This window comes from Oncorhynchus kisutch, unplaced genomic scaffold (genome assembly GCF_002021735.2).
Source record: "Oncorhynchus kisutch isolate 150728-3 unplaced genomic scaffold, Okis_V2 scaffold3945, whole genome shotgun sequence".
Lineage (NCBI taxonomy): Eukaryota > Metazoa > Chordata > Actinopteri > Salmoniformes > Salmonidae > Oncorhynchus > Oncorhynchus kisutch.
Window position 1 is genome coordinate 1 of NW_022265890.1, and position 23,901 is coordinate 23,901.

At 40.5% G+C, this 23,901-nt stretch overlaps 1 protein-coding gene across 1 annotated transcript; it reads left to right on the forward strand.

Annotated features, from left to right (window-relative positions):
- Positions 1–14,213: 14,213 nt before the first annotated feature.
- On the forward strand, positions 14,214–23,753 carry LOC116372150 (zinc finger protein 501-like). The gene is made up of 5 exons (XM_031821265.1): positions 14,214–14,511; positions 15,418–15,654; positions 17,337–17,573; positions 19,946–20,194; positions 20,787–23,753. The coding sequence occupies exons 2-5, from the start codon at positions 15,564–15,566 to the stop codon at positions 21,701–21,703; spliced, it is 1,494 nt and encodes a 497-aa protein (XP_031677125.1). The 5' UTR covers positions 14,214–14,511; positions 15,418–15,563; the 3' UTR covers positions 21,704–23,753.
- The last annotated feature ends 148 nt before the right edge of the window (positions 23,754–23,901 follow it).

A 23,901-nucleotide genomic window follows, 5' to 3' on the forward strand; every position in this document is an offset into this window, starting at 1 on the left:
ATTGCAGACCACCTGTATGGTGTTGTGTGTTGTTGGGAGCGGTTTGCTGATGTCAATGTTGTCAACAAAGCACTCCATGGGAGCATAGCGTTAGGGTAGGGGGATGGGGATAACGAACACAATTGCATTTATCATGGTCATTTGAATGCACAGAGATACCATGACAAGATCCCGAGGCCCATTGTCCTGCCAATCATCCGCCATAATGTCTGAAGGACCTGTACACAATTCCTGGAAGCTGCAAATGTCCCAATTTTTCCATGGCCTGCATACTCACTAGACATGTCACCCATTGAGCCTGTTTGGGGTGGTCTGGATCGACGTGTACCACAGCTTGTTCCAGATCCCGCCAATATATAGGAACTTCGCACAGCAATTGAAGAGGAGTCACAGCTAGCAATGAGGAATCGGCCCAGAAGCGGCCCTCTTCCAGGGACCGGTGTTGTGCCGAAAATGGGGCAGTGTGGAGATTTTCGGTACAATACCGTCATCGAACTACCAGGTGGAGTAACGCAGTAACCCAGTGTCTAAGACACTCTACTTCACTGTAGTAACCCAGTGTCTTAGACCGCTGCGCCAATCGGGACAGTCCATCCGAAAAGTTTTTAATGCTTATCAATTGCTTGCACAAAGTATCAAAATACTAAAATACAACTTAAACAGGACTCTTAAATCATTTAATTTAAATAGTATTTTTTGATCACAGAAACAATGATAAAATATGGACAAATAAATTAATAATGAAATGTCAATTACATAAAGCAGCCCGTGTAATCATCTGCCAGAGAGTAGCCCCAGTCGGTCCGAGACCCAAGCAATACATTTGGGCCCGATAACTCGGTAATACTGCCTCAGGCGGGCCAGACTCGGGCCATGACGTCGGCCGAGTCTGACTCTCAGCCGGAATCGGCACAGATGCACTGTGCTAGCTGGGATGGGACATCATTCTAAAGACCACATCAACTCTATGCAAAATAGATGTGTGCCGGAGGAGGCGACGACCCCTCTCATGTACTGGGGTTGGGTCATCCCAAGGAAACCGGAATGCACGGACGGTGTTAGTGGGGGAACAGGAAGTTCCGGACAGAAGCGCACCATTATTCAGTGTAAAGAAAGCGCCAGAACGGTGCAGTCAATAAGATAACATTCTTGTCCTTTTCTATTTATTACTACAGGTATGTAATAGCACGTTTAAACATTCTAATATCGAAAGAACATGTCGTACCATTTTAGGTAATACATCCGTTAAGGTATTATCACGTTGGGTAAAGGTGTGATGTGTTATTTTTGTGTCAAGCCGAGTGAAGAACGTGATAATGTTAACTATTTTACAAGTTGCATAGTTAGAGCCTTTGGGGTTTGTCTGAGTGGATGTACATAGTTTTCTCAAGGTACTTTCATAAAGAATATATTGACTGGAAATTTCTGAATTCGTTTTACAATATATTAGTTTTGTGTAAAATTCACAAGCTGGTAAAATGGCGGCGCCACTCGGTCTGCGTCAACAGACTTCATTCCAGGCAGTGTGGCTGCAGCAGAGAGAGACCATTTCACGGTTACACTACTGTTTTAAAGTTTAATGTAGTGATTATCAGTTTTCTACGTGTGTACTAATATTCAGACTCTTAAGTTATCGTTGTCTATACATATTACTATGGTGTGAACGGAAATACTATTTGGTTTTTGATTTAAATAACACAGTGAAGACAATGTTATTCAGGAAATAGTACATAGTGCTGCCTGAAACATACTGCAACCTTGTACTAAATGGTTTTTGAGTCATTTCTGCATTTATGTGAATTCAGGAAATCTACCATAGATAAAGTGCCTGTGTAGCCTGATTTAAAGCGTAAACGTTGTCTAATGTGAAGGAATTCATGTTGTGTTGTCAATGTTGAGCTACCAGATCTATTGAAATGAGATCAGTGCGTGACTTGGACAGGAGCTGAGTACCATCACCTCAAATGTATATTGTTTGAGCTCAATTCCTCTTATAGAATATTAGCTCAACAGTATTGTGTAGCTCCTGCACCTAGATTTAAAGAATATTTTTTGAGAGTAAAGAAAGTGCCAGAACTGATAAGACAATAACTTTAGTCTTTTTCTCTTTATTACTACAGGCCGACTCAGATTAAGTCTGAGGCCGGTAACATAAACAGTGAGGACAAACGCAGCCTGCCTCTCTCCTTCCAACTGAGTCCAAACCTACAGTCACTGGGTCCTGATTGTGACAGTGGAGCCCAGTTTGCACTACAGGATCCAGAGATGGCATCAGTGAAGCTGGAAGACTGCAGTCCAACAATGGAGCTGAATATTGACATTAAAGATGAAGAAGAGGAGGAGAAGATTGGGGGATCTGTTAGTCATGGTAAGAGCAGGTTCTATCTATCCAAGTTTATGTACTGGCATAGAGCAGTGGGTGGAGACACTTGCAGAAGTTGGCCTTTTATGGTAAGAGCAGGTTCCATCTAACTAAGTTTGTTGTTCATTACAACTTCCCACTGTGCATGAAAAGTTGCAGTATAACGGTTTCAATGAGAAGGTAGATGTTATTTCATGCTACTGAGACTTGTATGGATGACACCAGTATTGTCAGCATTTGTTTTATTCACTGGTCTATCTGGAGTGATCAGAGAGGAGACTAAAGAAGTGAAGTAGACAAACTGCCAGTGTTTTAAAGTTCTATGAAATGAGTCTGTAGTTACTAACCCTTGTGATAGTGAGTAGAGGATGATATAGCTAATCAGTTTCATGATTTTTGAGATACTTTTAGAATAGTTTTTATCATCAATCTACACACAATACGCCATAATGACAAAGCAAAAACAGTTTTTTTAAAAATGTTTTCACATTTATAAAATATTTAAAACAGAAATAACTTATGTACATAAGTACTCAGACCCTTTGCTTATGCGACTTAACATTGAGCTCAGGTGCATCTTGTTTCCATTGATCATCCTTGAGATTGTTTCTACAAACTTGATTGTTGTCAACTGTGGTAATTCAATTGATTGGACATGATTTGGAAAGGCACCACACCTGTCTATATAAGGTCCCACATTTCACAGTGCATGTCAGACCTAAAACTAAGTCATGAGGTTGAAGGAATTGTCCGTAGAGCTCCATGAAAGGAAAAATTCACAAGCTGGTAAAATGGCGGCACCCAGTCAGTCTGCACATCAACACACTTCAGTGCAGGCAGTGAGGTTGCAGCAGAGAGACAATTTTACAGTTGCACTGCTGTTTCAAACCAAATGTAATGATTATCAGTTTTCTGCATGTGTCATATTCAGACACATTAAGTTGTTTCTGTCTTCATCTATAAATGTTACTGTGGTGTGAACAGGACATACAATTGGTTTTTGAAGTAAAACAGTGAATACGAGTAAGTAAATAGCACAGTGCTGCCTAAAACATACTGCAACCTTGTACTGAATGTTTTTTGAGTCATTCATGCATTTTTCTACTATAGGTTAAGTATTGTCTCAACCATATTGTGGAGCTCCTGCACCTACATATAAACAGTACCCGGCACCCAAATGTTTATCGGCAACTATTTCAGTCCAAGTCAAGCACTGAATTAGAGAATTGAACAAGAAAAAATTATATATTTTTAGAGAATGAAGAAAGTGCCAGAACATAAGACAATAATGTTTGTCTGTTTCTCTTATACCACTTTCTGACTCAGGTATGAGGCCGGTAACATCAACAGTGAGGACAAACCCAGCCTGCCTCTCTCCTTCCACAGTGAGTCCAAACCTACAGTCACTGGGTCCTGATTGTGACAGTGGAGCCCAGTTTACACTGCAGGATCCAGAGATGGCATCAGTGAAGCTGGAAGACTGCAGTCAAACACTGGAGCTGAATGTCAACATTAAAGATGAAGAAGAAGACGAGGAGAAGATTGGGAAATCTGTTTCTCATGGTAAGAGCAGGTTCTAACTAACTAAGTTTGTTGTTTATTCCAACTTCCCACTGTGCATGATAAGTTGCAATAGAATGAGTGTGTAGTTACTAATAACCCTTGTGATGTTGAGTTGATGATTTAGCTCATAATTTTCTTCACTTACTTTAATAGTTTTTTATTCCCCTTTTGTATTGCACAGCCTTCTGAATACGTACAGGTAGCCTAGTGGTTAGAGAGTTGGCCAGTCAATTAAAGGCTGCTGGATCGAATGACAAGGTAAAAATGGATCGTTCTGCCCCTGAGCAAAGCAGTTAACCCACTGTTCCCTCGGCGCCAGAGATGTGGATGTCGATTATGGCAGCCCCCCGCACCTCTCTGATTCAAAGCGGTTGGGTTAAATGTGGAAGACACATTTCAGTTGAATGCATTGTTGTACAGCTGACTAGGTATCCCCTCTCCCATTCAGAAAGTATTTAGACCCCTTGACCTCTTTGGGACTCCCGATCACGGCCAGTTGAGATACAGCCTGGAATCGAACCCGTGTCTGTAGTGATGCCTCAAGCGCTGAGATGCAGTGCCTTCGACCGCTGCGCCACTCGGGAGCCCCTTGAAGTGTTGAAGGTCCCCAAGAACAATTTTTTTTACACATATTTATTAGTTCCAATTAGGACAATCAACAATTACAGAATGAGTCATAATGATATTTATTCTACCAATAATAGATACAAGCAATGATGTCCATCTGTTGATGGATTATGTTGCATTTGTTACCATGGGTTCATAATTTGCTGAGCTCGAGCTAATTTCTGGTTTTTAATTTTTAATACCAAGATTTTTAATACCAAGATATGTGAAACCTTGTTCTGTATTCACAAATAGATGCTGTACAACTGGATTCAGTATCTTGTTTGAGGAAAAGGATGGAAGATTTGGTTTTACTAACTTTAAACCCAAAAAACGGACAAGTTATTAATTAAATTGGAGAGGGAATAGTTATTTAGATCTGTTAGGAATAAGAGGATATCATCAGCATACAGCTCCACTCTTTGTTCAAAATCTGTTTTAATTCCACTAATTAACGGTTGGGCCCTTACTGCAATGTCAAAGGGTTCTATAGCTAAAAGAAAGAGTCCTGGACTGTCTGGACATCCTTGTCTCGTGCCCCCGAAAAATCTTTAAATGTTGTGAAATCAAGTTGTTAGTGGCAATGTCTGTAGTGGGGTCAGTATATCATCTCTTAATCCATTTTACAGAAGTAGTTCCCAAATCTCTGAAATAAGACCACTCAACTCTATGGAATGCCTTTTCTGCATCAAGTGAGAGTATGGCAGTATCAGGGGACCCTTCACATGTGCACTGTTTAGTACTCTCCTTACATTGTGAAAACCTTGGTTTTTCACAAAACCATTTTGGTCTTGGTGTATTAGATATGGGAGCAGTCTATCCAATCTCCTGGCTAAGGCTTTAGCACTAATTCTTGAGTCGGATTTCAGAAGAGAAATTGGTCAAAATGTGAAAGTTAGACTTTCCCGACAGTAGTCATGCCTTGTGATTTGGCTACACACAATCCACAGCTAGGATATTTAAAGGTAGGTTACCTGATCCTGTCAAACGGGTTCCCGGAACGAAAGACTACAAAACTGAGAGGTGCGGTTGGATCCGGCTCAAATGAAGTACCAACCTTTTCATATTATGGAGTAGGGCCATCCCAAGGATCCCTGAATGCATGGACGGTTGCAACAAATCTTTTTTTATAACTAAATCAAGATAGACCACAGCTGGTCGTTTCCAATGGGAACAGATGAGTCATAGTGGGCAGTGCCAAGCCCGAGCTCCTATTGGTGCATTCTAGCACAAATCCTGCATATTTCTGTTAGGGAACGGCTCTGTGAAGAACTTGTGTGCAATAACTCAATTCGCCTCGGCGTTCCTTCTAAATACGTGATTATTTAAAACTTTTGCAAAGCGTGAAGTCTACAAAACTTAGTCCACTCTGTTCATAACAGATTTTAGTTTTGGGAACAGAACTGTATTAAGATCAGATGTTTCATAGATCCATCTTCTCCCACTGCCGGCCAGTGGGCTTCCTCTCACTCCCCTATTGTTTTATCTGAGGCTGCACTGTGGTAGTGGGGGAACAGGAAGTTCCAGGCAGGCACGCTGTCATGTCCTGGTCTAAGTATTTTGTGTTTTTCTTCATGTATTGGGTCAGGCCAGGGTGTGGCATGGGGTTTTTGTATTATGGTGTGTTTTGTCTTGGGGTTTTGGTGTGTATGTATTGGGATTGTAGCTAGTGGGGTTATCTAGCAAAGTCTATGGCTGTCTGGAGTGGTTCTCAATCAGAGGCAGGTGTTTATCGTTGTCTCTGATTGGGAACCATATTTAGGCAGCCATATTCTTTGAGTTTGTCGTGGGTGATTGTCCTTAGTGTCCTCTATGTTAGTTACCACCAATATAGGCTGTTTCGGTTTTTGTTACGTTCTTTGTTTTGTAGTGTTTGTGTTTATTCGTGTTGTACGTTGTTCATTAAACATGGATCGTAATCTACACGCTGCAGTTTGGTCCGACTCTCCTTCACACCTAGAAAACCGTAACACACGCACCATTCTTCACAATAAAGAAAGCGCCAGATCAGTGCAGTCAATGTGTCCGTTTCTATTTATTACGACAGGTATGTAAAAGCGTGTATAAACGTTCTAATATCAAAATAACATGTCATACCACGCTACGTAACATCCGTTAAGGTATTATCACGTTTGGTTAATGGTTTGTTATTTTTGTGTCAAACCAAGTGAACGTGAAACTATTTCAAGTCACACAGCTAGAAACAAGGTTTGTCTGAATGGATGTACATAACTTCAAGGTAATTTAATAAAAAATCTATTTGAGTTTGTTTAGCATGTTATTGGTTTTATGTGAAATTCACAAGCTGGTAACATGGTGGCGCCCATTCTGTCTGCGCCAACAGACTTCAGTGCTGGTGCAGAGACAATTTCACGGTCACACTACAGTTTTGAAGCTGAATGTAATGATTATCATGTGTAGTAGTATTCAGACACGTCCAGTTTCTCTATTTAGCTGTAAATTATGGTGTGAACGGGAAATACGATTGGTTTTTAATGTGAAGACAGTTATTCAGGAAAATAGTACATAATGCTGCTTAAAACAAACTGCAACCTTGTACTAAATGGTTTTTGAGTCATTTACGCATTTGGGAAATCTACTGTAGGTTAAGTTAATTTACGTTGTGTAGACTCATTTTAAAGGGTGTACTTTGTCCAATTTGAATGAATTCATGTTTTGTTACCTACTTCCTCTTTTGAAATGAGATGGACAGGAGATTGGACAGGATCTGATTACCGCCACCTCAAATTTCTAATGTTTGAGCTCCTGTTCCTCTTATAGAATTTTAACTGTATTGTGGAGCTGCTGCACCTAAACATAAACGGCACCTATTTCAGTCCAAGTCAAGCACTGAATTAAATAATTGAACCATAAATATAATATATCTTTTTGAGAGTAAAGAAAGTGCCTGAACTGTCAAGACAACTATTTTTCTGTTACTCGTTGTTACTACAGGACGACTAGAATTAAGTCTGAAGCCGGTAACATCAACAGTGAGGACAAACCCAGCCTGCATCTCTCCTTCCACACTGAGTAGGAACCTACAGTCACTGGGTCCTGATTGTGACAGTAGAGCTCAGTTTGCTCTGCAGGATCCAGAGATGGCATCAGTGAAGCTCGAATGCGGTCAAACACTGGAGAAGATTGTCAACATTAAAGATGAAGAAGAGGAGGAGCAGATTGGGAAATCTCTTTCTCATGGTAAGAGCAGGTTATATCTAACAAAGTTTGTTGTTCATTCCAACTTCTCACTGTGCAGGAAAAGTTGCAGTAGAACTGTTTCATGATGAACTGTTTCAATGAGAAGGTAGATGTTATTTCATGCTACTGACACTTGCATGGTTTGACATCAGTATTGCCACCATTTGTTTTATTTACTGAGCTGTCTGGAGTGATCAGAGAGTAGACTAAAGAAGTGAAGTAGACAAACTGCCAGTGTTTTAAAGTTCTATGAAATTAGTTTGTGTAGTTACTAACCCTTGTGATAGTGAGTGGAGGACTCTAACCCACTTTTAGAATAGTTTTATTCCACTATATTGTACAGCCTACTGATATGAATACATATGTCACCCGGTACAGACAGAAGAGGACTGGCCACCCCTCTGGGTCTGGTTCCTCTCTACCCTGCAGGACCCTGCTTTCTAGGGAGTTTTTCCTGGCCACTGTGCTTCTACATCAGCATTGCTCATTGGGGATTTTAGACTGGGTTTCTGTTATGCACTTTGATATTTGCTGATGTAAAACGGGCTTCATAATGTACATTTGATTGACATGTATATCACACCAGCTGACTGCTTCTTCTGATGTTGTTCACACAGGAGACCATGTTGAGACATTCTCTACATCCAGAGAGAAAGAGCAGGAAGATCATGGAGCTAAGAGGTCTCACCACTGCCCACATTGTGATGAGATTTTCCCAATTCTATCAAAGCTAAAAATACACACAGGAGAGGATCCGTATTCCTGTACTGACTGTGGGAAGAGATTCACAACATCAAGGGCTCTGACAGTTCATCAGAGAGTGCACCCTGGAGAGAAGCCTTACTCCTGCCCTGACTGTGGAAAGATTTTCTCTCGACTGGGCCACTTAAAAAGACACAAACATATACATACAGGAGTGAAGCCTTACTCTTGCTCTGACTGTGTAAAATGCTACACAACATCATCTGAGCTAAAACTTCATCAGAGAGTGCACACTGGAGAGAAGCCTTACTCCTGCTATGACTGTGGGAAGAGTTTCTCTCGACAGGGTTTTTTAAAAGCACATGAACTTATACATACAGGAGTGAAGCCTTATTCCTGCTCTGACTGTGGGAAGATATTCTCTCAACTGGGCCACTTAAAAAGACATGAACGTATACATACAGGAGTGAAGCCTTACTCCTGCTCTGACTGTGGGAAGATTTTCTCTCAACTGGGCCACTTAAAAAGACATGAACGTATACATACAGGAGAGAAGCCTTACTCCTGCTCTGACTGTGGGAAGATTTTCTCTCAACTGGGCCACTTAAAAAGACATGAACGTATACATACAGGAGTGAAGCCTTACTCCTGCTCTGACTGTGTAAAATGCTTCACAACATCAACTGAGCAAAAAGTCCACCACAGAACACACACAGGAGAGAAGCCTTACTCCTGCTCTGACTGTGTAAAATGCTTCACAACATCAACTGAACTAAAAGTCCATCAGAGAACACACACAGGCGAGAAGCCTTACTTCTGCTCTGACTGTGGAAAGAGTTTCTCTCAATTGTGCCACTTAAAAGACACCAAGGTAAACATGAAGGAGAGAAGCCTTGCCACTGATCTGACTGTTGAAAATGTTTTAAAACAGCCAAGCTAAAAGGTCATCAGAGAACAGACACAGGAGAGAAGCCTTATAACTCTTCTTAATTTGCCAAGAGTAACTTGATTGAAAGTCAAAGTATTTGGTTGTAAATATACCTTAGTATCAAAAGTAAAAGTGAATCATTTAAAATTCCTTAAATGAACCTTTACGCGATGGGTGTCCCTTAACCGGGACGGTTGTTGCTAACTTCTCCAATGTGACTAGAATTATGTTGTATACAACAGCCAACTTTCCAGGACATAGACATGTCTTTACAGTGGGGCAAAAAAGTATTTAGTCAGCCACCAATTGTGCAAGTTCTCCCACTTAAAAAGATGAGAGGCCTGTAATTTTCATCAAAGGTACACTTCAACTATGACAGACAAAATGAGAAAAAAATCCAGAAAATCACTTTGTAGGCTTTTTTAAGGAATTTATTTGCAAATTATGGTGGAAAATAAGTATTTGGTCACCAACAAACAAGCAAGATTTCTGGCTCTCGCAGACCTGTAACTTCTTCTTTAAGAGGCTCCTCTGTCCTCCACTCGTTACCTGTATTAATGGCACCTGTTTGAACTTGTTAACAGTATAAAATACCCTGTCCACAACCTCAAACAGTCACACTCCAAACTCCACTATGGCCAAGACCAAAGAGCTGTCAAAGCTGTCAAAATTGTAGACCTGCACCAGGCTGGGAAGACTGAATCTGCAATAGGTAAGCAGCTTAGTTTGAAGAAATCAACTGTGGGAGCAATGATTAGGAAATGGAAAACATACAAGACCACTGATAATCTCCCTCGATCTGGGGCTCCACGCAAGATCTCACCCCATGGGGTCAAAATGATCACAAGAACGGTGAGCAAAAATTCCAGAACCACACGGGGGGATCTAGTGAATGACCTGCAGAGAGCTGGGACCAAAGTAACAAAGCCTACCATCAGTAACACACTACGCCGCCATGGAATCAAATCCTGCAGTGCCAGACGTGTCCCCCTGCTTAAGCCAGTACATGTCCAGGCCCGTCTGAAGTTTGCTAGAGAGCATTTGGATGATCCAGAAGAAGATTGGGAGAATGTCATATGGTCAGATGAAACCCAAAGATAACTTTTTGGTAAAAACTCGTCGTGTTTGTAGGACAAAGAATGCTGAGTTGCATCCAAAGAACACCATACTTACTGTGAAGCATGGGGGTGGAAACATCATGCTTTGGGGCTGTTTTTCTGCAAAGGGACCAGGACGACTGATCCGTGTAAAGGAAAGAATGAATGGGGCTATGTATCGTGAGATTTTGAGTGAAAACCTCCTTCCATCAGCAAGGGCATTGAAGATGAAACGTGGCTGGGTCTTTCAGCATGACAATGATCCCAAACACACCGCCCGGGCAACGAAGGAGTGGCTTCGTAAGAAGTATGTCAAAGTCCTGGAGTGGCAGTGCCAGTCTCCAGATCTCAACCCCATAGAAAATCTTTGGAGGGAGTTGAAAGTCCGTGTTGCCCAGCAACAGCCCCAAAACATCACTGCTCTAGAGGAGATCTGCATGGAGGAATGGGCCAAAATACCAGCAACAGTGTGTGAAAACTTACAGAAAACGTTTGGCCTCTGTCATTGCCAACAAAGGGTATATAACAAAGTATTGAGAAACTTTTGTTATTGACCAAATACTTATTTTCCACCAAAATTTGCAAATAAATTCATTAAAAATCCTACAATGTGATTTTCTGGATTTTTTTTCTCTCATTTTGTCTGTCATAGTTGAAGTGTTACAGGCCTCTCATCTTTTTAAGTGGGAGAACTTGCACAATTGGTGGCTGACTAAATACTTTTTTGCCCCACTGTATATAGGCAGAAAGCTTAAATTCTTGTTAATCTTCTGCAGTGTCCAATTTAACAGTAGCTATTACAGTGACAAAATACCGTGCTATTTTTTGAGGAGAGTGCACAACTTTTATCATGGCAACTGGTATAATACATTCACCTCTGAAGGTCAATAATGTACTTGCATTCAGTAATATTGCTCTGATTTGTCATCCTGAGGGAGATTAAATAATAAAAAGATCAAATGTAGCATAGTTTAATTTGCTTAAATTGTATTTTTATGTTCAAATGTAGCAACTGGTTCTACATTTTGAACCCCTGTTGTCTCTGGCTCCACACCCACCCTGCCCAGCCATCTAGCTGTGGAAGTTAGTGAATAAGCTAATGATCCATCATGTATAAAATTCCTGTCCGTGTGTAAACTTAAATGTTTTATTACCATAGCATTTTTATATGTTCTCTATAGTTTTGTACTTAAATGTATCAATTGACCAATTCAGCACATTTGGGGAAACTCCTGGCAGACTTGATGCAGTGCAGTAATGTAATTCTTTACTGGATCAGTCAGAAACTTTGCACACTGCAAAATCTAAATTACACCTAGACTCCTATCTGAAAGTATGTATTTTCCTGTTATTTTCCCAGGTAAGTTGACTGAGAACACATTTTCATTTACAGCAACGACCTGAGGAATAGTTACAGGGGATGAATGAGCCAATTGTAACCAACTAGGGATTATTAGGTGACCATGATGGTTTGAGGGCCAGATTGGGAATTGAGCCATGGGAATTATTCTCCTACATCAATTTGACATTTCCACAAACTTCAAATGGTATCAAGAATATGCATATCCTTGCTTCAGGTGCTGAGCTACAAGCAGTTAGATTTGGGTATGTATTTTTAGGCGAAAATGTTTTTTTTTTTAAGTGTACAATCCTTAAGAAGTTAAGCAAACCAGACGGCACAATTGTGTTTTATTTTTTATATTACGGATACCAGGGGCACACTAACACCATTTACAAGCAAAGCATTTGTGTTCAGTGAGTCTGCCAGATCAGAAGCAGTAGGGAGGACCAGGGATGATATCTTGATAAGTACGTGAATTGGACCATTTTCTGTCATGCTAATCATAAAAAATGTAAAGAATACTTTCGGGTGTCAAGGAAAATGTTTGGAGTAAAAAGTAAATTATTTACTTTAGGAATTTGCCACAGGATATCTAAACATCATTGCCAATCAGGTGCATCCCTTCATGGGAGTCGACATGGACCAGCATCCCTTTGGAACGCACACAACACCTTGGACAGTCTATGCCCCGACGATTTGAGGCTGTTCTGAGGGCAAAGGGGGGTGCAACTCAATATTAGGAAGGTGTTTCAAATATTTTGTACTAGGGATGCACCGATATGGCATTTTTGGCCAATACGATATCCAATATTTTCCTTGCCGAAAGAACGATACCGATATTTACAATGTTAGCGGCCTTTTAAGCATTTTAGCACAGTTAAATAGTTAACACACACACACACGGATCCGGATGTGATTGAGAGTCCCATAGGGCCGGGCACAATTGGTCCGGGGTAGGCCGTCCTTGTAAATAAGCATTTTGTTCTTAACGGATCTTCCTAGTTGAGTAAAGGTTACACACCACAAACCACACCGACCAAACAGTTATTTTGTTGGCATTTACGTATGTCCCCATTACCAGTAAAACATCATCAAAACCTATTTATTTCACTTGCTGTGCTGTTTCTTTGTTCAGTCGTTTCATTCTCAACCAGGATTTCATCATTCATGTCAAGCAGTGAAGTTTCAGCTGTCTGTCCGTAGCCTCTCTTCCTCATGTGCTCTTTCACTGTGTCCGTTTCCATCTTGTCCGGTTGTTTATGTACCATGTAACATGAACCCTGTTTACTTGTCTGCATCGAAGTAGCGGTCCTTGTACCGAGCATCGAGTATGATGGCGACACAGTAAAGAGACTCAGAGAGAATGCCATCGAATCGCTTGTTCACAGCATCAAGTACTTTTGTAAGTTAACCCCACGGTCTGTGTCGGGCAGTTTTGTTGAGCAGGGGTTTCAATGCCATGACAGAGGGTATCATTTCTGCTGCAGTTGCAATAGGGCTTTCCTCAGTAAGAAATCCTCATCGACCCACTGTGCTGTCAGACTCCGTATGCTCATGGGGCTGACATCGCTGGTCCAAATATCAGTTGAGAAGCTAATAGCAGTGACACCCATAGATGTGCGTTTTAACAATTCTGTGTAACCCCGGTAGGGCACCATATGAAAAATACTGTGTTCTGGGGATTGACCAGTCGGCGAAAGCCAACGTCATCCACGACAGAGGACGGAGGATTGTCAAGGGTAATGAATTCCCTTATCTTGGCGTTAACGGATTTCGCCTTTGAGTTGTCTCGCTGAAATGTTCTTACTCTTTCAAATGACTGCTTGACTTGAACTTGTTTAGTTGTTGGAAGTGTGCGCTTAGTATTTTTCTGCTTTTGTTCTGAGTCGTGCTGTATTTTTTGTGGCGTCATTACGTCATCTACCTACGTTATATAGGTATGCATGTCTACTTTGACATCGGTTTTTCACATCCGCATTAAATCGGGCCGATGTTGGCATTTTTAGCTATTATCGTCCGATTCCGATATGCTCAACGATATATTGTGCATCCCCATCCGAAAAGTTTTTAATGCTTATCAATTGCCTTGCACAAAGTATCAAAAATCTAAAATACAACTTAAACAGGACTATTAAATTATTTAATTTAAATGTTAAATAGTATTTTTTGATCACAGAAGCAATGATAAAATATGGATAAATAAATTAATAATGAAATGTTAATTATATAAAGCAGCCCGTGTAATCATCTGCCAGAGAGTAGCCCCAATCGGCCCGAACCACAAGTAATACATTTGGGCCAAATAATTCACATCGGAATCGGCCCGAGCTCAATCCCGGTATCCTAGCTTTTAGTGATACTGCCTAAGGCGGCCCAGACTCGGGCCACAAGACGTCGGACCTGTCTGACTCTCAGCGGAGTACCGCGACTCTCTTGAATCGGCCCAGATCCACTGTGCTAGCTGGGATTGGACAACATTCTACAGGCCACAATCAACTCGCTGCAAAATAGATGTGTCCCGGAGGAGGCAGCGACCACTTCTTATGTGATGGGGTTGGGTCATCCCAAGGATCCCGGAATGCACGGACGGTGTTAGTGGGGGGAACAGGAAGTTCCGGACAGAAGCGCACCATTATTCAGTGTAAAGAAAGCGCCAGAACGGTGCAGTGAAGAAGATAACATTCTTGTCCTTTTCTATTTATTACTACAGGTATGTAATAGCACGTTTAAACATTCTAATATCGAAAGAATATGTCGTACCATTTTAGGTAATACATCCGTTAAGGTATTATCACGTTGGGTAAAGGTGTGATGTGTTATTTTTGTGTCAAGCCGAGTGAAGAACGTGAAAATGTTAACTATTTTACAACTTACATAGTTAGAGCCTTTGGGGTTTGTCTGAGTGGATGTACATAGTTTTCTCAATGTAATTTCACAAAGAATATATTTACTTGCGATGTCTGAATTCGTTTTACAATTTATTAGTTTTGTGTAAAATTCACGAACTGGTAAAATGGCGGCGCCACTCGGTCTGCATTAACAGACTTCAGTCCAGGCAGTGTGGCTGCAGCAGAGAGAGACCATTACACGGTTGCACTACTCTTTTAATGTTTAATGTAATGATTATCAGTTTTCTACATGTGTACTAATATTCAGTTATCGCTGTCTATACATATTACTATGGTGTGAACGGAAATACTATTGTTTTTTAATTTAAATAACACAGTGAAGACAAGGTTATTCAGGAAAATACTACATAGTGCTGCCTAAAACATGCATTTATGTGAATTCGGGAAATCTACCATACATGAATTCCTTCACATTAGACAACGTTTACGCTTTAAATCAGGCTACACAATTAAGCGCACTTAATCTTTTGTTGTCAATGCATAGCTACCAGATCTATTGAAATGAGATCAGTGCGTGACTTGGACAGGAGCTGAGTATCGGCACCTCAAATGTATATTGTTTGAGCACAAATTCCTCTTATAGAATATTAGCTCAACAGTATTGTTGTACTCCTGCACCTAGATTTAAAGAATCTTTTTTGAGAGTAAAAGAAAGTGCCAGAACTGAGAAGACAATAACTTGAGTCTTTTTCTCTTTATTACTACAGGCCGACTCAGATTAAGTCTGAGGCCGGTAACATCAACAGTGAGGACAAACCCAACCTGCCTCTCTCCTTCCAAACTGAGTCCAAACCTACAGTCACTGGGTCCTGATTGTGACAGACGAGCCCAGTTTGCACTGCAGGATCCATAGATGGCATCAGTGAAGCTGGAAGACTGCAGTCCAACAATGGAACTGAATATTGACATTAAAGATGAAGAAGAGGAGGAGAAGATTAGTCATGGTAAGAGCAGGTTCTGTCTATCCAAGTTTGTTTACTGGCATAGAGCAGTGGGGTGGAGACACTTGCAGAAGTTGGCCTTTTATGGTAAGAGCAGGTTTCATCTAACTAAGTTTGTTGTTCATTACAACTTCCCACTGTGTATGAAAAGTTGCAGTATAACTGTTTCATGATGAACTGTTTCAATGAGAAGGTAGATGTTATTTCATGGTACTCAGACTTGCATGGTTTGACACCAGTATTGTCAGCATTTGTTTTATTCACTGGGCTGTCTGGAGTGTTCAGAGAGGAGACTGAAGAAGTGAAGTAGACAAACTGGCAGTGTTTAAAGTTCTATGAAGTGAGTCTGTGTAGTTTCTAACCCTTGTGATAGTGAGTGGAGGATGATATAACTATAATTTTCATGACCTATGAGATACTTTTAGAATAGTTTTATTCCCCATTGTATTGCACAGCCTACTGATATGAATACATACTGTAACGACCCTTATAAGCGCGGAAATCGGCCACACGAGCATGACTACTGATATGAATACATACAGTACCGGCCTGTCAATAGCGCTCCAGACCTCGGGCTCAAAGGTCGAGAGTTCGAGACCTGCTCCCTGCTGTTTCATTACAATACAGTACCAGCCTACTGATATGAATACATACAGTACCAGCCTACTGATATGAATACATACAGTACCAGCCTACTGATATGAATACATACAGTACCAGCCTACTGATACGAATATATACAGTACCTGCCTACTGATATGAATACATACACTACCAGCCTACTGATATGAATACATACACTACCAGCCTACTGATATGAATACATACAGTACCAGCCTACTGATATGAATACATACACTACCAGCCTACTGATATGAATACATACACTACCAGCCTACTGATATGAATACATACAGTACCCGCCTACTGATATGAATACATACAGTGCATTCAAAGTATTTAGACCCCATGACCTTTTCCACGTTTTTTACGTTAGACTTTTTCTAAAATTGATTAAATAAATGTTTCTCATCAATCTACACACAATATACCATAATGACAAAGCAAAAACAGGTTTTTATAAATGTTTTCACATTTATAAAATAGAAATAACTTATTTACATAAGTATTCAGACTCTTTGCTAGGAGATTCGACATTGAGCTCAGGTGCATCTTGTGTCCATTGATCATCCTTGCTGTTTCTACAACTTGATTGTTTTTAACCTGTGGTAAATTCAGTTGATTGGACATGATTTGGAAAGGCGCACACACCTGTCTATATAATGTCCCACAGTTGACAGTGCATGTCAGAGCTAAAACTAAGCCATGAGGTTGAAGGAATTGTCCGTAGAGCTCCATGAAAGGAAAAATTCACAAGCTGGTAAAATGGCGGCCCCCACTCGGTCTGCCTCAACACACTTCAGTGCAGGCAGTGAGGTTGCAGCAGAGAGACAATTATTATATTATATTATATTGTCTCAACCATATTGTGGAGCTCCTGCACCTAAATATAAACAGTACCGGCACCCAAAATGTTTATCGGCAACTATTTCAGTCCAAGTCAAGCACTGAATTAGATAATTGAACAAGAAAAAATATGATATATTTTTAAGGAATGAAGAAAGTGCCAGAACATAAGACAATAATGTTTATGTCCATTTCTCTTATACCACTTTCTGACTCAGGTATGAGGCCGGTAACATCAACAGTGAGGACAAACCCAGCCTGCCTCTCTCCTTCCACACTGAGTCCAAACCTACAGTCACTGGGTCCTGATTGTGACAGTGGAGCCCAGTATGCACTGCAGGATCCAGAGATGGCATCAGTGAAGCTGGAAGACTGCAGTCAAACACTGGAGCTGAATGCCAACATTAAAGATGAAGAAGAGGAGGAGAAGATCTGTGGGAAATCTGTTTCTCATGGTAAGAGCAGGTTCTATCTAACTAAGTTTGTTGTTTATTCCAACTTCCCACTGTGCATGATAAGTTGCAATAGAATGAGTGTGTTGTTACTAATAACCCTTGTGATGTTGAGTTGATGATATCAACATTTGTTTCAGTTGAATGCATTCAGTTGTACAACTGACTAGGTATCCCCTCTCCCATTCAGAAAGTATTTAAACCCCTTGACTTCTTCCACGTTTTGTTACGTTACAGCCTTATTCTAAATTGTATTAAATAAAAAATGTTCCTCAATCTACACACAATACCCCGTAATGACAAAACAAACAGGTTTTTAGAAATTTTTTCACATTTTATACTTAAAAAACCCAAACAGAAATACCTTAATTACATAAGTATTCAGACCCTTTGCTATGAGACTCGACATTAAGCTCAGGTGCATCCTGTTTCCATTAGATATGTTTCTACAACTTGATTGTTGTCAACCTGTGGTAAATTCAATTGATTGGACATGATTTGGGAAAGCACACACCTGTTTATATAAGGTCCCACAGTTGACAGTGCATGTCAGAGTAAAAACCACATTTTTATTTACACTGACTGCCTAACCGGACGATGCTGGTTCAATTGTGCGTCGCCCTATGGGACTCCTGATCACGGCCAGTTGAGATACAGCCTGGAATCAAACCAGTGTCTGTAGTGATGCCTCAAGTGCTGAGATGCAGTGCCTTCGACTGTTGCGCCACTCGGGAGCCCCTTGAAGCGTTGAAGGTCCCCAAGAACACAGGGGCCTCATCATTCATTGTTAAAAAAAATTTGACACGTATTTATTAGTTCCAATTAGGACAGTCCACAATTACAGAAATACTATTTTATTTTGGTGCAGCCAGAGGAATTGATTGAAATAGATGAAGGAATTTGGGCAGAATATGAGTCTTAATGATATTTATTCTACCAATAATAGATACAAGCAATGATGTCCATCTGTTGGTGGATTATGTTGCATTTGTTACCATGGGTTCATAATTTGCTGAGCTCAAGGAGCTAATTTCTGGTGTGATTTTTAATACCAAGATATGTGAAACCTTGTTCTGTATTCACAAATAGATGCTGTACAACTGGATTCAGTATCTTTTTTGTTGAGGAAAAGGATGGAAGATTTGGTTTGATTAACTTTAAACCCCAAAAATGCACAAGTTTATTAATTAAATTGGAGAGGGAATAGTTCTTTAGATCTGTTAGGAATAAGAGGATATCATCAGCATACAGCTCCACTCTTTGTTCAAAATCTGTTTTAATTCTACTAATTGACGGTTGGGCCCTTACTGCAATGGCAAAGGGTTCTATAGCTAAAAGAAAGAGTCCTGGACTGTCTGGACATCCTTGTCTCGTGCCCTGAAAAATCTTTAAAATGTTGTGAAATCAAGTTGTCAGTGGCAACATCTGTAGTGGGGTCGGTAAATCATCTCTTAATCCGTTTTACAGAAGTAGTTCCCAAATCTCTGAAATAAGACCACTCAACTCTATGGAATGCCTTTTCTGCATCAAGTGAGAGTATGGCAGTATCAGGGGACCCTTCACATGTGCACTATGTTTAGTACACTACTCACATTGTGAAAACCTTGATGGTTTTTCACACAGCCTTTTTTGGTCTTTGTATATTAGATTTGGGAGCACTCTATCCAATCTCCTGGCTAAGGCTTTAGCACTAATTCTTGAGTCGTAGTTGGTAACATGGTGGCGCTCATTCTATCTGCGTCAACAGAATTCAGTGCTGGTGCAGAGACAATTTCACGGTCGCACTACAGTTTTGAAGCTGAATGTAATGATTATCATGTGTAGTAGTATTCAGACACGTTCAGTTTTTATATTTAGCTGTAAATTATGGTGTGAACGGGAAATACGATTGGTTTTTAATGTGAAGACAGTTATTCAGGAAAATAGTACATAATGCTGCTTAAAACAAACTGCAACCTTGTACTAAATGGTTTTTGAGTCATTTACGCATTTGGGAAATCTACTGTAGGTTAAGTTAATTTACGTTGTGTAGACAAATTTTAAAGGGTGTACTTTGTCCAATTTGAATGAATTCATGTTTTGTTACCTACTTCATCTTTTGAAATGAGATGGGCAGCAGATTGCATAGGATCTGATTACCGTCACCTCAAATTTCTAGTGTTTGAGCTCATGTTCCCCTTATACAATATTAGCTCAACCGTATTGTGGAGCTGCTGCACCTAAATATAAACAGTACTGGCACCTATTTCAGTCCAAGTCAAGCACTGAATTAAATAATTGAACCAAAATAAATATAATATATATATTTGAGAGTAAAGAAAGTGCCTGAACTGTCAAGACAATAACTTTTTTCCTGTTACTCGTTGTTACTACAGGACGACTAGAATTAAGTCTGAAGCCGGTAACATCAACAGTGAGGACAAACCCAGCCTGCCCGTCTCCTACCACACTGAGTCAAAACCTACAGTTACGGGGTCCTGATTGTGACAGTGGAGCCCAGTTTGCACTGCAGGATCCAGAGATGACATCAGTGAAGCTGGAAGACTGCAGTCAAACACTGGAGCTGAATGTCAACATTAAAGATGAAGAAGAGGAGGAGAAGATTGGGAAATCTGTTAATCATGGTAAGAGCAGGTTCTATCTAACTAAGTTTGTTGTTCATTCCCACTTCTCACTGTGCATGAAAAGTTGCTGTAGAACTATTTCAATGAGAAGGTAGATGTTATTTCATCCTATTGAGACTTGCATGGTTTGACACCAGTTTTGTCAGCATTAGTTTTATTAACTGGTCTATATGGAGTGATCAGAGAGTAGACTAAAGAATTGAAGTAGACACATTGCCAGTGTTTTAAAGTTCTATGAAATAAGTCTGTAGTTACTAACCCTTGTGATAGTGAGTGGAGGATGACACGCCCCTTTTTAGCTTTCACGTTTGACCCACTTTTAGAATAGTTTATACTTATATGAATAATGTCACCCGGTACAGACAGAAGATGACTGGCAACCCCTCTAGGCCTGGGTCCTCTCTACCTTTCTTTCTTCTGCTTTCAAGGGAGTTTTTCTTCTACATCAGCATTGCTTGCTCTTTGAGGATTTTAGGCTGGGTTTCTGTAAAGCACTTTGACATCTGATGATGTAAAAAGGGCTTCATAATATCGATTTGATTGACATGTATATCATACCAACTGACTGGTTCTTCTGATGTTGTTCACACAGGAGACCATGTTGAGACATTCTCTATATCCAAAGAGAAACAGCAGGAAGATCATGGAGCTAAGAGGTCTCACCACTGCCCACATTGTGAGGAGAATTTCCCAATTCTATCAAAGCTAAAAATACACCTAAAAATACACACAGGAGAGAATCCGTATTCCTGTACTGACTGTGGGAAGAGATTCACAACATCAGGGAATCTGACAGTTCATCAGAGAGTGCACACTGGAGAGAAGCCTTACTCCTGCCCTGACTGTGGAAAGATTTTCTCTCGACTGAGCCACTTAAAAAGACATGAACATATACATACAGGAGTGAAGCCTTACTCCTGCTCTGACTGTGTTAAATGCTACACAACATCAGCTGAGCTAAAACGTCATCAGAGAGTGCACACTGGAGAGAAGCCTTACTCCTGCTCTGACTGTGGAAAGAGTTTCTCTCGACAGGGTTTTTTAAAAGCACATGAACTTATACATACAGGAGTGAAACCTTATTCCTGCTCTGACTGTGGGAAGATTTTCTCTCAACTGGGCAACTTAAAAAGACATGAACGTATACATACAGGGGTGAAGTCTTACTCCTGCTCTGACTGTGTAAAATGCTTCACATCATCAACTGAGCTAAAAGTCCATCAGAGAACACACACAGGCGAGAAGCCTTACTCCTGCTCTGACTGTGGAAAGAGTATCTCTCTACTCTGCAATTTAAAAACACATGAACGTATACATACAGGAATGAAGCCTTACTCCTGCTCTGACTGTTTAAAATGCTTCACAACATCAACTGACCTAAAAGTCCATCAGAGAACACACACAGGCGAGAAGCCTTACTTCTGCTCTGACTGTGGAAAGAGTTTCTCTCAATTGTGCCACTTAAAAAGACACCAAGGTAAACATAAAGGAGAGACGCTTTACCACTGATCTGACTGTAGAAAATGTTCCAAAACAACAGCTGAGCTAAAAGGTCATCAGAGAACAGACACCGGAGAGAAGCCTTACTTCTGCTCTTAATTTGGCAAGAGTAACTCAAGTAAAAGTATATGGGTATTTGGTTGTAAATATACCTTAGTTTCAAAAGTAAAAGGGAATCATTTCAAATTGCTTAAATGAACCTCTATGCGATGGGTGTCCTCTAACCAGGACGGTTGTTGCTAACTTCTCCAATGTGACTAGAATGACGTTGTATACAACAGCCAACTTTCCAGGACATAGACATGACTTTCTATCGGCAGAAAGCTTAAATTCTTGTTAATCTAACTGCAGTGTCCAATTTAACAGTAGCTATTTCATTGAAAAAAATACCGTGCTGTTGATGAGTAGAGTGCACAACAACTTTTATCATGGCAACTGGTTTAATACATTCACCTCTGAAGGTCAATAGTGTACTTGCATTCAGTAATCTTTCTCTGATTTGTCATCATGAGGGTCCCACAGATAAAATGTAGCATAGTTTAATTTGCTAAAATGTTCAAATGTAGGAACTGGGTTCTACATTTTGAACCCCTGTTGTCTCTGGCTCCACACCTACCCCGCCTGGCCATCTAGATGTGTGAAAGTTAGTGAATAAGCTAATGATCAATCATGTATGAAATTCCTGTCAGTGTGTAAACTTAAATGTTTAATTACCATAGCATTTTTGTATGTTCTCTATAGTTGTGTACTTAAATGTATCAATTGACCAATTCAGCACATTTGGGGAAACTCCTGGCAGATTTGATACAGTGCAGTAATGTAATTCTTCGCTGGATCAGTCAAACTTTTCACACACTGCTGCCATCTGGTGGCCAAAATCTAAATTTCACCTAGACTCCTATCTGAAAGTATGGCATTTCTCTTGCATTTCAAAGAGGAAAAAGAAAATGACAGGTATTTTGTTTGTAATATCTTTTACCAGATCTAATATGTTATTTTCCAACATTAATTTCCTCAAACTTCAAATGGTAGCAAGAATATGCATATCCTTCAGTTGCTGAGCTACAAGCAGTTAGATTTGGGTATGTGTTGCATCCTTAAGATGTTTTTAAGCAAACCAGACGGCACAATTGAGTGTTTTTATTTGTTATACAGGTAACCCCACTACCCCCCCCCCCACCCCCAACCCCAGTCTGATGGTCACTCCCTGCAGAGGACAGGTAACCCCCCCCCCAGTCTGATGGATAACCAGGGACACACTCTAACACCATTAACAAGCAAAGCATTTGTGTTTAGTGAGTCTGCCAGATCAGAGGCAGTTCGGAGGACCAGGGATGTTATCTTGATAAGTGCGTGAATTGGACCATTTTCTGTCCTGCTAATCATTAAAAAATGTACTTTTGGGTGTCAGGGAAAATGTTTGGAGTAAAAAGTATTATTTAGTCAAATAAAAGTAAAAGTTGTTGAATATAAATAGTAAGGTACAGATACCCCCCCAAAACTATTTAAGTAGTTCTTTAAATAATTTTTACTAAAGTACTTTACACCACTGCATGCATCCCTGCCGTGTGTCAGCATTGCAGGCTGGTGGTGTGTTGGTTGGGGTGTGTTTTCAGGGCACACATTGGGGCACACATTAATAAAAGTTGAGTAATGTTTGAATGCCACAGGATATGTAAACATCATTGCCAATCAGGTGCATCCCTTCATGGCAGCAGTGTATCCATATCCTGCAAATTGATTCTTTCAGCAGGATAATGTCTTAAGCATTTTAGCACAGTTAAATAGTTAACACACACACACGGATGCAGCGGTCGGCAACAGTCCCTCGTTTGAATCCTGGCTGTATCAAATCCGGATGTGATTGAGAGTCCCATAGGGCCGGGCACAATTGGCCCAGTGTCGTCCGGGGTAGGCCGTCCTTGTAAATAAGCATTTTGTTCTTAACGGATTTGCCTAGTTGAGTAAAGGTTACACATACCACACCACACCGACCAAACAGTTATTTTGTTGGCATTTACGTATGTCCACATTACCAGTAAAACATCATCAAAACCTATTTATTTCACTTGCTGTGCTGTTTCTTTGTTCAGTCGTTTCATTCTCAACCAGGATTTCATCATTCATGTCAAGCCGTGAAGTTTCAGCTCTGTCTGTCCGTAGCCTCCCTTCCTCATGTGCTCTTTCACTGTGTCCGTTTCCATCTT

Bases quoted from the DNA above. Each gene is read 5' to 3' on its own strand.
- LOC116372150 (XM_031821265.1), top strand. From the start codon at position 15,564: ATGGCATCAGTGAAGCTGGAAGACTGCAGTCCAACAATGGAACTGAAT. The intron at 15,655-17,336 runs GTAAGAGCAGGT...TTTCTGACTCAG, and splicing joins GGAGGAGAAGATTAGTCATG to GTATGAGGCCGGTAACATCA. The intron at 20,195-20,786 runs GTAAGAGCAGGT...TTGTTCACACAG, and splicing joins TGGGAAATCTGTTAATCATG to GAGACCATGTTGAGACATTC.